Source organism: Oncorhynchus mykiss, chromosome 30, assembly GCF_057628025.1.
Source record: "Oncorhynchus mykiss isolate SJ-2025 chromosome 30, ASM5762802v1, whole genome shotgun sequence".
In the NCBI taxonomy this organism is placed as follows: domain Eukaryota; kingdom Metazoa; phylum Chordata; class Actinopteri; order Salmoniformes; family Salmonidae; genus Oncorhynchus; species Oncorhynchus mykiss.
This window is the reverse complement of record NC_143051.1, coordinates 40,265,091-40,278,507: the sequence shown is the minus strand read 5'-3', so window position 1 is coordinate 40,278,507 and position 13,417 is coordinate 40,265,091. Positions and strand designations below refer to the sequence as shown.

Here is a 13,417-nt window from a genome sequence, read left to right as displayed (position 1 = left end):
GCTAAAATCAAGAAAACAAAGACCGTTCTTATCAGCGTGCTTCATAAACAAAGGTTACCTTCTACAGCTGGTGAAGTGATGATGCCCTCTCGCTCATGGAGGGGCAGAGCGCTAAGCCTGGGGATATCGTCAGGCACCATGGCACGGGGTTGCCCCAACGCCACCGCTGCTGCCCGACAGACGTGCTTGATGCGTGGGCCACCAGGGAGTTGGTCCTATGGGAACAAGAACATTTTCATAAATTATAATTAAACTATTGTAATGAAATGCCACCCTAAACACAGCCACAGCACAAATGGCCTAAGCCTAATTCAAGAGAGGGAGGTGTGCAATGCAAATAGTCTGGGTAGCCATTTGATTAGATGTTTAGGAGCCTCATGGCTTGGGAGTAGAAGCTGTTTAGAAGCCTCCGGTACCACTTGCCGTGCGGTAGCAGAGAGAACAGTCTATGACTAGGGTGGCTGGACTAGGACCTTCCTCTGACACCACCTGGTATAGAGGTCGTGGATGGCAGGAAGCTTGGCACCGGCGATGTACTGGGCTGTGCGCACTACCCTCTGTAATGCCTTGCGGTCGGAGGCCGAGCAATTGCCATACCAGGCAGTGACATAACCCGTCAGGATGCTCTTGATGGTGCAGCTCTAAAACCATTTAAAGATCTGAGGACCCATGCCAAATTTTGTAGTGCCCTCTTCACAACTGTCATGGTGTGCTTGGGCCATGTTAGTTTGTTGGGGATGTGGACGCTAAGGACCATGAAGCTCTCAACCTGCTCCACTACAGCCCCGTCGATGAGAATGGGGACGTGCTCGGTCCTCCTTTTCCTGAAGTCCACAATCATCTCCGTCGTCTTGATCACGTTGAGGGAGAGGTTGTCCTTGCACCACACGGCCAGGTCTCTGACCTCCTCCCTTTAGGCTGTCTCATTATTGTCGATGCAAACTTAATGATGGTGTTGTAGTCGTGCCTGGCCCTGCAGTCATGAGTGAACAGGGAGTACAGGAAGGGACTGAGCACGCACCCAAGGGGCCCTAGTGTTGAGGATCAGTGTGGCAGATGTGTTGTTACCTACCCTTACCACCTGGGGGCGGCCCATCAGGAAGTCCAGGATGTGTTTAGTCCCAGGGTCCTTAGCTTAGTGATGAACTTTGAGGGCACAAATAGTGTGAATGTTGACGTGTTTAAAGGTCTTACTCACATCGACTGTGGAGATAGTGATCACACTGTTTCCCGGAAAAGCTGATGCTCTCATGCATGTTTCATTGTTACTTGCCTCGAAGCCAGCATAGAAGTTATTTAGCTCGTCTGGTAGGCTCGTGTCACAGGGCAGCTCTCGGCTGTGCTTCCCTTTGTAGTCTAATAGTTTGCAAGCCCTGCCACATCCGACGTGCATCGGAGCCGGTGTAGTACAATTCGATCTTAGTCCTGTATTGACGCTTTGCCTGTTTGATGGTTCAACAGAGGGCATAGCAGGATTTCTTATAAGCTTCCGGGTTAGAGTCCCGCTCCTTGAAAGCAGCAGCTTTACCCTTTAGCTCAGTGCGAATGTTGCCTGTAAATCCATGGCTTCTGGTTGGGGTATGTATGTACAGTCAGTGGGGACAACGTCATCGATGCACTTATTGATGAAGCCAGTGACTGAGGTGGTGTACTCAATGCCATCGGAAGAATCCCAGGACATATTCTAGTCTGTGCTAGCAAAACAGTCCTGTAGTTTAGCATCTGCTTCATCTGACCCCTTTTTTATAGACCCGAGTCACTGGTGCGTCCTGCTTTCATTTTTGCTTGGAATCAGGAGGATAGAATTATGGTCAGATTTGCCAAATGGAGGGCGAGGGAGAGCTTTGTACACATCTCTGTGTGTGGAGTAAAGGTGGTCTCGAGTTTTTTCCCCTCTGGTTGCACATTTAACATGCTGATAGAAATTAGGTAAAACGGAATTAAGTTTCCCTGCATTAAAGTCTCCGGCCACTAGGAGCGCCACCTCTGGATGTGTGTTTTCCTGTTTGCTTATGGCGGAATATTGAGTGCAGTCTTAGTGCCAGCGTCGGTCTGTGGTAGTATCTAGACAGCTACAAAAAAAAAATACAGATAAACTCTAGGTAGATAGTGTGGTCTACAGCTTATTATGGGATACTACCTCAGGCGAGCAAAACCTTGAGACTTCCTTAGATATAGTGCAACAGCTGCTGTTTACAAATATGCACAGGCCCCCGCCCCATGTCTTACCAGAGGCTGCTGTTCTATCCTGCCGATAGAACAGCATAGTGTATAACCCGACAGCTGCAAGTTATTAATGTCGTCCTTCAGCACACGACTCGGTGAAACATAAGATATTACAGTTTTTAATGTCCCGTTGGTAGGATATACGTGCTTTCAGTTCGTCCCATTTATTTTCCAGCGATTGAACGATAACTAACAGTACGGATGGCAAAGGCAGATAAGCCACTCGTCACCTGGTCCTCACCTGGCACCCCAGATCTCCTTCCGCGAGATCTCGCTTTCTTTCTCCAGCGAATGACAGGGATGAGGGGCTGTACGGGTGTTTGGAGTATATCCTTCCCATCCGACTCATTAAGGAAAAATTATTTGTTCGATTCGAGGTGACTAATCGTTGTTCTGATGACCAGAAGCTCATTTTGGTCATAAGGGACAGTAGCAGCAACATTATGTACAAAATAAGTTAAACAAAGCGGAAAAAAAACTACCAAAATAGCGCGGTTGGTTAAGAACCAATAAAACTGCGGCCATCCACACCGGCGCCATTATACTTAAGTCGTGTGGGTCAAATTGGCTCATTCATCTCCCCTGTAACTATTACCCAGGTCGTTGATGTAAATGAGAATGTGTTCAGTCAACTTACCTGGTAAAATGTGGATTCAATTAAAAATAAAACACTGTACTATAAACATCAACAATACATAAGCATCAAACAGAGACCGACACAGGCGGCGAGAAAAAAACCCACAAAAACACAGCCAGGGTCAGGAAACATAGGCTCACCTGAGCAGAGCATCGGCTCCTCCTCCTCCCTCCTAAATCTCTGGGACCAAGCTTTACCGATCCAGACAGGGGCTGAAAGAGACAAGGGTGTAACAATTAAACTATTACCTTTCAGTGCCATAGCAGTGAAACAGACTAATAACGTAGGCTGGGAATTCCCGGGGAGCTCACGATACTTAGGCGCTGATACGATATGTCAAATCAAATTAAAGTTTATTTGTCACATGCGCCAGTGAAATGCTTACTTACAGGCTCTAACCAATAGTGCAAAAAAGGTATTAGGTAAACAATAGGTAGGTAAATAAATAAAACAGTAAAATGACAGGCTATATACAGTAGCGAGGCTACATACAGACACCGGTTGGTCAGGCTGATTAAGGTGGTATGTACATGTAGATGTACATAATGTGGGGAGGCAGGGTAGCCTAGTGGTTAGTGTTGGACTAGTAACCGAAAGGTTGCAAGTTCAAATCCCTGAGCTGACAAGGTACAAATCTGTCATTCTGCCCCTGAACAGGCAGTTAACCCACTGTTCCTAGGCCTATGAACAGTGGGTTAAGTCACGTAATAAGTTGCATGTACTCACTCCGGGGGAGGAGGGGGTACTGCTAAGCTATATGGAATTGTTTTAAGCACATACCAGGGAGCATTTTGATTTAGAATTTTAAGAGGGGGTTCACAACATGGAACAACAGACAGTCCCCCAAAATATCAAAAGGAATTTTGTTCCAAAGTGTCATATCTGAGAGCCATAAGATTTTTTTTATTTTTTTATTATTTTTTAGGTTTGGACACACCTACTCATTCAAGGGTTTTTCTTTAGTGAAGACATCAAAACTATGAAATAACACATGGAATCATGTAGCAACCCCCCCCTCCCCCCCAAAAAAGTGTTAAACAAATCAATATATATTTTATATTTGAGATTCTTCAAAGTAGCCAACCTTTGCCTTGATGACAGCGTTGCACACTATTGGCATTTTCAGGACCCTGTCTTTAAAAGATAATTCGTAAAAATCCAAATTAACTTCACAGATCTTCATTGTAAAGTGTTTAAACACTGGTTTCCCATGATTGTTCAATGAACCATAAACAATTATTGAACATGCACCTGTGGAACGGTCGTTAAGACTAACAGCTTACAGACGGTAGGCAATTAAAAAGAGGCCTTTCTACTGACTCTGAAAAACACCAAAAGAAAGATGCCCAGCGTCCCTGCTCATCTGAGTGAACGTGCCTTAGGCATGCTGTAAGGAGGCATGAGAACTGCAGATGTGGCCAGGGCAATAAATTGCAATGTCCGTACTGTGAGACGCCTAAGACAGCGCTACAGAGAGACAGGACGGACAGCTGATCGTCCTCGCAGTGTCAGACCATGTGTAACAACTAGAGGTCGACCGATTCAATCGGAATGGCCGATTAATTAGGGCCGATTTCAAGTTTTCATAACAATCGGAAATCTGTATTTTTGGGCAACGATTTGCCGTTTTTTTTTGTTGGTATACCTTTATTTAATTAGGCAAGTCAGTTAAAGAACACATTCTTATTTTCAATGACGGCCTAGGAACGGTGGGTTAACTGCCTTGTGAAATTCTGTTGTTCTGCCCCTGAACCTTGTCAGCTCAGGGGATCTAATCTTGCAACCTTACAGTGAACTAGTCCAACGCAATAACGACCTGCCTCTCTCTCGTTGCACTCCACAAGGAGACTGCCTGTTACGCGAATGCAGTAAGCCAAGGTAAGTTGCTAGCTAGCATTAAACTTATAAAAAAAAACAATCAATCATAATCACTAGTTAACTACACATGGTTGATATTACTAGATATTATCTTGCGTGTCCTGCGTTGCATATATTCTGACTGAGCATACAAGTATCTAAGTATCTGACTGAGCGGTGGTAGGCAGAAGCAGGCTCGTAAGCATTCATTCAAACAGCACTTTTGTGCGTTTTGCCAGCAGCTCTTCGTTGTGCTTCAAGCGTTGCGCTGTTTATGACTTCAAGACTATCAACTCCCGAGATGAGGCTGGTGTAGCCGAAGTGAAATGGCTCTAGTTAGCGCTCGCTAATAGCATTTCAAATGTCACTCGCTCTGAGCCTTCTAGTATTTGTTCCCCTTGCTCTGCATGGGTAACGCTGCTTCGATGGTGGCTGTTGTCATTGTGTTGCTGGTTCGAGCCCAGGGAGGAGTGAGGAGAGGGACGGAAGCTATACTGTTACACGGGCAATACTAAAGTGCCTATAAGAACATCCAATAGTCAAAGGTTAATGAAATACAAATGGTATAGAGGGAAACAGTTCTATAATTCCTATAATAACTCATCTAAAACCTCTTACCTTGGAATATTGAAGACTCATGTTAAAAGGAACCACCAGCTTTCATATGTTCTCATGTTCTGAGCAAGGAACTGAAACGTTAGCTTTCTTACATAGCACATATTGCACTTTTACTTTCTTCTCCAACACTTTGTTTTTGCATTATTTAAACCAAATTGAACATGTTTCATTATTTACTTGAGGCTAAATTGATTTTATTGATGTATTATATTAAGTTAAAATAAGTGTTAATTCAGTATTGTTGTAATTGTCATTATTACGAATAAAGAAATAGAAACATTTTTTTTTTAAATAACATTTTTAAAAAATTGTCCGATTAATTGGTACCGGCTTTTTTTTAATTCGGTATCGGTGTTGAAAAAGCATAATCGGTCGACCTCTAGTAACAACACCTGCATAGGATCGGTACATCCAAACATCACACCTGCGGGACAGGTACAGGACAGCAACAACAAGTGCCCAAGTTACACCAGGAACGCACAATCCCTCCATCAGTGTTCAGACTATCCGCAATAGGCTGAGAGAGGCTGGACTGAGGGCTTGTAAGGCCTGTTGTAAAGGCAGACACCACCGACAACAAAGTCACCGATGGGCACAAACCCACCGTAGATGGACCAGACAGGACTGGGAAAAAAGTGCTCTTCACTGACAAGTCGCGGTTTTGTCTCACCAGGGATGATGGTCGGATTCGCAATTATCGTCAAAGGAATGAGCGCTAAACCGAGGCCTGTACTCTGGAGCGGGATCGATTTGGAGGTGGAGGGTCCATAATGGTCTGAGGCGGTGTGTCACAGCATCTTCGGACTGAGCTTGTTGTCCTTGCAGGCAATCTCAATGCTGTGCGTTACAGTGAAGACACCCTCCTCCCTCATGTGGTACCCTTCCTGCAGGCTCATCCTGACATGACCCTATAGCATGACAATGCCACCAGCCATACTGCTCGTTCTGTGAGTGATTTCCTGCAAGACAGGAATGTCAGTGTTCTGCCATGGCCAGCGAAGAGCCAGGATCTCAATCCCATTGAGCATGTCCGAGACCTGTTGGATCGGACAGTGAGGGCTAGGGCCATTCCCCCAAGAAATGTACCCTATAGCATGACCCTATAGTTCCTGGACCATGGTGGAAGCGTGGGGTAACATCTCACAGCAAGAACTGGCAAATCTGGTGCAGTCCATGAGGAAGAGATGCACTGCAGTACTTAATGCAGCTGGTGGCCACACCAGATACTGACTTACTTTTTATTTTTTATTCTAGGCCATCTATTTGGTAGATGGGTAAAAACAAAATATAAATCTGACATTGAATATCCCTTTGAGCATGGTGAAGTTATTAATTACACTTTGGTTGGTGTCTCAATGGAAACCGCTCAGGGATTTCACCATGAGGCCAATGGTGACCAAAACAGTTATAGTTTGATGTCTGTGATAATTGAAAATAGAGGATAAATCAACATTGTAGGTACTCCACAATACTAACCTAAATGACAGAGTGAAAAGGAGGAAGCATGTAGAGAATAAGCACTGAACTGCAAATACATTTGGCAAAGACATTCACTTTATATCTTGAATGCAGTGTTGTGTTGGATATTTTTTTTTATTTCACCTTTATTTAACCAGGTAAACTAGTTGAGAACAAGTTCTCATTTACAACTGCGACCTGGCCAAGATAAAGCAAAGCAGTTCGACACATACAACAGAGTTACACATGGAATAAACATACAGTCAATAACAGAGTAGAAAAAGTCTATACACAGTGTGTGCAAATGGGGTAGGATAAGGGAGGTAAGGCAATAAATAGGCCGTGGTGGCGAAGTAATTACAATATAGCAATTAAACACTAGAATGGTAGATGTGCAGAAGATGAATGTGCAAGTAGAGATACTGGGGTGCAAAGGAGCAAGATAAATAAATAAATACAGTATGGGGATGAGGTAGTTGGATGGACTATGTACAGGTGCAGTGATCTGTAAGCTGCTCTGACAGCTGGTGCTTAAAGTTAGTGAGGGAGATATGAGTCTCCAGCTTCAGTGATTTTTGCAGTTCATTCCAGTCATTGGCAGCAGAGAAACGGAAGGAAAGGCAGCCAAAGGAATAATTGGCTTTGGGGGTGACCAGCGAGATATACCTGCTGGAGCGCATGCTACGGGTGGGTGCTGCTATGGTAACCAGTGAGCTGAGATAAGGCAGGGCTTTACCTAGCAAAGACTTGTAGATGACCTGGAGCCAGCGGGTTTGGCGACGAGTATGAAGCGAGGGCCAGCAAACGAGAGCGTACAGGTTGCAGTGGTGGGTAGTATATGTGGCTTTGGTGACAAAACGGATGGCACTGTGTTGGAGGCTATTTTGTAAATAACATCACCGAAATCGAGGATTGGTCTGATGGTCAGTTTTACGAGGGTGTTTGGCAGCATGAGTGAAAGATGCTTTGTTGCGAAATAGGAAGCCGATTCTAGACTTAATTTTGAATTGGAGATACTTAACTTTTTAGTGACAGGGGGCAGTATTTGGAAATTCAGATGAATGACGTGCCCAAAATAAACTGCCTGTTACTCAGGCCCAGAAGCTACTTTTGACCAGAGCCCATAGGCCACAATTTAGAGAATAGGGTGCCATTTGGGACGCAGACAGGGTAAATCAAGGTCACCGATTCTCACCTGTGATGACTTCATTGGTTTTTCTTGGTCGATCTTTACAAGCTGCAGCCTGGCTCTCTTCAGCTGGCCGATCTCAATGAGTTGGACCTTGGCCCTCTTCAGCAGATGGAACATCCTCTTGTTGATGCTGGTGAGGTTGCTCTGATGGCTGGTGCCCCCCTGTTCCACCACCACCCCATCATCAGCCTGGCTTTCTCCTTCGTAATCATTGTCAGCAGCAGCCTCCGACCCTGGGGAGAAGAATCAGGCAAGTGTCCGTCCCGCTAACTAATTTGCAAAGGCTGACATCAAACCTGCAAATGGCAACTTATTCCCTATATTGTGCACTACTTTTTACCAGAGCCCTCTGGCAAGCAACACTGCAAGCTATACTGCTCCATCCTATGAGAATATGTAGAATTCAGACCCCTTGACTTTTTCCACTGTTACATTAGAGCCTTATATTATACAATGGATTAAAATGTTTTCCGCCCTCATCAATCTACACACAATACCTCATAATGACAAAGCAAATAAAGTTTTTTAAATGTTTGCAAAACTGAAATATACCATTTACATAAGTAATCAGACCCTTTACTTTGTACTTTGTTGAAGCACCTTTGGCAGCGATTGCAGCCTAGATATACTTTTTGGGTATGATGCTACAAGCTTGGAAAACCTGTATTTGGGGAGTTTCTCCCATTCTTCTTTGCAGATCCTCTCAAGCTCTGCCACGTTGGATGTGGATCGTCACTGCACAGCTATTTTCAGGTCTCTCCAGATTTGTTAGATGGGGATCAAGTCCGTGCTCTGGCTGGCCCACTCAAGGACATTGAGACTTGTCCCGAAGACAGTCCTGCGTTGTCTGAATATAAAGGGTCTGAATACTTATGTAAATAAGGTATCTGTTTTTTATATTTTATAAATTTGCTAAAATGTCTAAAAACCTGTTTTCACTTTGTCATTGTGGGGTATTCCGATTGATTGATGAGGATTTTTAAAAATGTAATCAATTTTAGAATAATGCTGTAACGTAACAAAATGTGGAAAAGTGGAAGGGGTCTGAATACTTTCCGAACAACATCTAAGAATTCTACTTTAAAATCAGTCCAAAGAATTTTCTGGAATAAGAAAATAGATGTTTGCTTAATGGATCGATAGGAACTAATACATTTATCAGAGCACAGAAAAGGCCTTACCTTGGACATTTTCTCTGTCATTTGCTGCCTCCTCCAGAGTCTCAGATGAAGCAGCTTGAGATGCAGCAGCATCGTTACTGACTAGCACCGCCAGTTTCCTCACAACCCCAGGAGAGTTGAGGTCCTCCATCTTCAGCTTGGACCTCCCCCCCTTCCTAACCGGCGAGGTCAAACTTAGGTACTCCTGGACTTCTTCTGTGGTTTCACCATCAGCAGCACTAAGGCCTTTCTTCTTCTTCTGGGCCAGGCTGAGGGTCAGCTTCTTGAGTCTCTCGTAGACCTCAAGGTGGGATGAGCCTGGGCTTGAGGAAAGGCTGGTCTTAAGTGTTTTTTTACCAGTTGAGCCGTCAACTTCAGGTTTGAACTCATTTTGACCTGGAATTTGAGACAAGTTGTCAATGTCATCATTGTCTGAATCATAAAAGGATAGGCTCATGGCATCCTCCTCCATCTTGTATTGGCACTTTTTTTTCGGGGATCCCCTAGGCAAGGATATGATCTCGTCATGGAGGAACCTCTTGGGTGCCTTAATGACACGTGAAGACCTGGCGCTCACCACAGGCAAGGAGATGTTACTGCTGCCTCCTTGCTGGATCACTCCAGGGGACAAGACAGGCTTGCCCTCTGTCCCGGTTCTCTCCCACTGCGCCTCCTGTCCCGCCTGCTTCACTGGGGTTGGAAGCGACTCTGGCACGTAGGTGTCGAAGACAACCTTACGACGAAAGCCTTTCACGACAGAATCTGGCGGACGAAGCTTCTGCACATTACTGGGCTTCCTCCTGAAGCCAAATATGGACTTACGCTTATATGGTGCTGGTTTCTTTCTTTCCAGGGTTATTGCTGGCTCCTGACACAGCTCAGCACCAACCTCAGAGGAATCCCCATTTCCCCTGGACACCCTATCCCTCTGCTGCTTATTCACAGGTTTAGGAGACAGTGCTACTCCTTGAGAGGCTGTGTGGGGATTCGTGGTCTTCTGTCCATTTCTAGACTGAGCTTCAACCTTGTCCCCTTGCTGAGATCCTTTTCTCCTCTTCCCAGACCTCTGTGGCTTAACTATGTCTGTTTCACTATCGTCTGCTGTTACCTCCCCAGCCTCTTTGACCTTGGAAGTCTTCCCTTTGCCTTTGACCACTGTCAGGGTCCACACCAGTTTACCCTGCTTGTTTCTGCTGGTTTGGGGTCGGACTATGCTGGACCCTGAGCCTACCTTAGTTGTTTGTTCTTGCCTGTTCCTCTTTCTGGCTGTTGAAGACGATTCCACTGCTTTTCTTCCCCAGTCAGAGCCATCTGATTTCTCACTGCCCTTTCTTTTTGAGGCCTTTGTCCCAGTAGCCTGCTTTCTTATAGACTTAACCCCCGAACTGATGGATTTCTTTTGGGCTGCCAGTTTGGCAATTATTTTGGGTTTCACAGCATTTTCTTCCTGACCCTCTCCAACCTCTTCTTCAGAGACCTTGCCTGCACTTTTCTTAAGCTTTGCTGTAAGTTCTGGAGCTAGGGGAGGCTTTTTTGGCTTCAATAATGATGATTGGAAAGGACTGCCTAGAAACAAGAGGGAAACATGTCTTAATACAAATAGACTAATGTCAGACAATAACTTGATCATGCATATTATCAGGTATGCTACCAAAGCAATATGAAGGCTACTGCATATTTATGCTAGAAATAGATAATTCCTGAGCACAGGTGATCTCACATTACTGTTCCTCATTAGCCTACTTACTTTTAGAGATATTGCGTGCTGAGAGTGTAGGCGGGTATTCCGTCCCAAACCCAGAGAAATCCTCATCCTAACACAGGAAAACAGGGTAGGAATGTGTTTAACAAAAAATGTAATACTGACCCTAACAACCACAATAGGCTACACAAATACTTAGCAGGTACACCACACAAGGCCTAATAAATCAGCCAATGTATATTTCTTAACAAATAATAATTAAAATGTTTAGCCCTAATTGATCTTAAATCACAGGGTTGGGATCAGATGAATCCATGGACAGCAGCCCAGGTGATATCTGTTTACAAACCATCACACTGAACTGGTTTGAGAGATCAGGATTCAAAATGTAGTGGTGGATAACTGCAAATGGACATGTGTAATTTCAATTAGGTCTAGGCTAGTACAAATGCAAAGTGTGATCATTGATCAAACTCCACTTCAGCAGAAAATACAGGCCATCATGAAATGTACACTGTTCATAAATAGAGATCTGAATCCTATTCTACAGCATTACCGGAAGTTGAGGATGTGTAAGAAAAAGACAACTATAAAAAATAGCAAGGCAAAAAAAAATCTCTACTCAGTAAACTGCAATCAGCTCACTAACCGAGGGCAAGCTGTGTGACAAAAAAACTGCAGAAACGATATCAGGGCCAGACTACATTTTTTACTGGGAGTTAAAACTGACAAGATTTAGAAGAGGAAAATAGACAGATGCCAAAGATCTGGGTGATATACAAGAAGCTTTACTGAGAGAGTGTATAAAGCTACTTACAAACTGGGTGGTTCAAGCCCTGAACTGGCAGAGAGTTCAAGCCCTGATTGGCAGAGAGCCGTGGTATATCAGACCATACACACAGGTAAGACAAAACATGTATTTTTACTTTACTATTCAGAAAGCATCTCAGAGGAGGAGTGCTGATCTAGGATCAGGTCCCTCCCTCTGTAAACAAGGTAGCACAAGTGAGAATCAGCCCAGCAATGGCCCAAATTCACACAATTCTACCCCCTCACCCACAACTACTAAAAAAATATGAATGTAGGTAGTAATATTCATTTAATGTAGGTGCTGTAGTAATAGAAGCTATGAACCGAACTATGAAAGGCAAACATAAAAAATACATTCATTTTCAAACTTCTATTTAAAATCGATGAAATGTACTTTGTGTGGGTGTCATCCATCAACAGGCACTATGTATGTATGTAGCATGGATGCATCCAAATACATTTCACTGGAAAGCAGCTTAAAAAAAACAGAATAACATTGAAGAAGTTGCATCCATCTGCAGAGTTGACGCGACTGCTAGTAAGCAAGCAAGCGAGCGAGCAATAAGAACATTGCCAGCTTGCCTAGCAATCAAACAAACAAATACAATGAATAACAAGTCCACTTCTCAACAACCTAACTTCTCTAGCAACCTAACAAAGTTCAGGTGGATAAAATATAATTACGAATTAACTTATCAAAAATGTTAACAATCACGTTTTAATTGAGATTAACAGTAAATGTGCACTTGTTTTATTTGGCAATCGTGGAATAAGCAGGATAAACGTCTCCGTTCCATATATTATCTGGAACTAATGTACGTCAGTGTTTATCCCTTACATGTACGGTACCAGTCAAAAGATTGAGTAGGTGTCCATTCAAGTGTTTCTCATAAAAATTAAAAATAAAGCAGTGATCAGCATTTGTGGGAACTCCTTCAAGACTATTGGAAAAGCATTCCAGGTGAAGCTGGTTGAGAGAATGCCAAGAGTGTGCAAAGCTGTCATCAAGGCAAAGGGTGGCTACTTTGAAAAATCTAAAATAGATTTTGATTTGTTTAACACTTTGGTTACTACATGATTCCATGTGTGTTATTTCATAGTTTTGATGTCTTTACTATTATTCTACAATGAAAACAGTCAAAATAAAGACAAACCCTTGAATGAGTAGGTGTGTCCAAACTTTTGACTGGTACTATACATGTGTACAGTGCACTCAGACCCCTTGACTTTGTTACGTTACAGCCTTCTAAAATTAAAAATGCTTTCCCCTCAAACACAATACCCCATAAATTTATAAAAAGAGAAAATACCTTGTATAAATAAGTATTCAGACCCTTTGCTATGAGAATCAAAATTGAGCTCAGGTGCATCCTGTTTAAATTGATCATCCTTGAGATGTTTCTACAATTTGGAGTCCACCTGTGGTCAATTCAATTGATTGGACATGATTTGGAGATGAACACACCTGTATATAAGGTCCCACAGTTGACAGTACATTGTCGGAGCTAAAAACCAAAACATGAGGTAAAAGGAATTGTCACTAGAGCTCAGAGACAGGATTGTGTCAAGGCACAGATATGGGGAAGGGTACAAAAACATTTCTGCAGCATTGAAGGTCTTCAAGAACAAAGTGGCCTCCATCATTCTTAAATTGAAGAAGTTTGGAAACACCAAGACTCTTCCTAGAGCTAACTATTTTCTGCAATCTATTGTCATGCTGTCAAAATAATATAATTCCTAATTTTAAGATCAGGCCA

At 43.5% G+C, this 13,417-nt stretch overlaps 1 protein-coding gene across 1 annotated transcript in view; it reads right to left on the bottom strand.

Moving 5' to 3' along the window:
• LOC110487656 (histone-lysine N-methyltransferase 2B) overlaps positions 1-13,417 on the bottom strand; it is a 95,338-nt gene that overhangs the window by 64,631 nt on the left and 17,290 nt on the right. The window contains exons 2-6 of the mRNA XM_036971712.2: positions 10,896-10,962; positions 9,170-10,714; positions 7,992-8,221; positions 3,004-3,075; positions 59-215 (exon numbers count right to left, since the gene is read on the bottom strand). Of these exons, the coding sequence (XP_036827607.2) occupies positions 59-215; positions 3,004-3,075; positions 7,992-8,221; positions 9,170-10,714; positions 10,896-10,962 (2,071 nt within the window). The remainder of the gene's footprint in view (positions 1-58; positions 216-3,003; positions 3,076-7,991; positions 8,222-9,169; positions 10,715-10,895; positions 10,963-13,417) is intronic.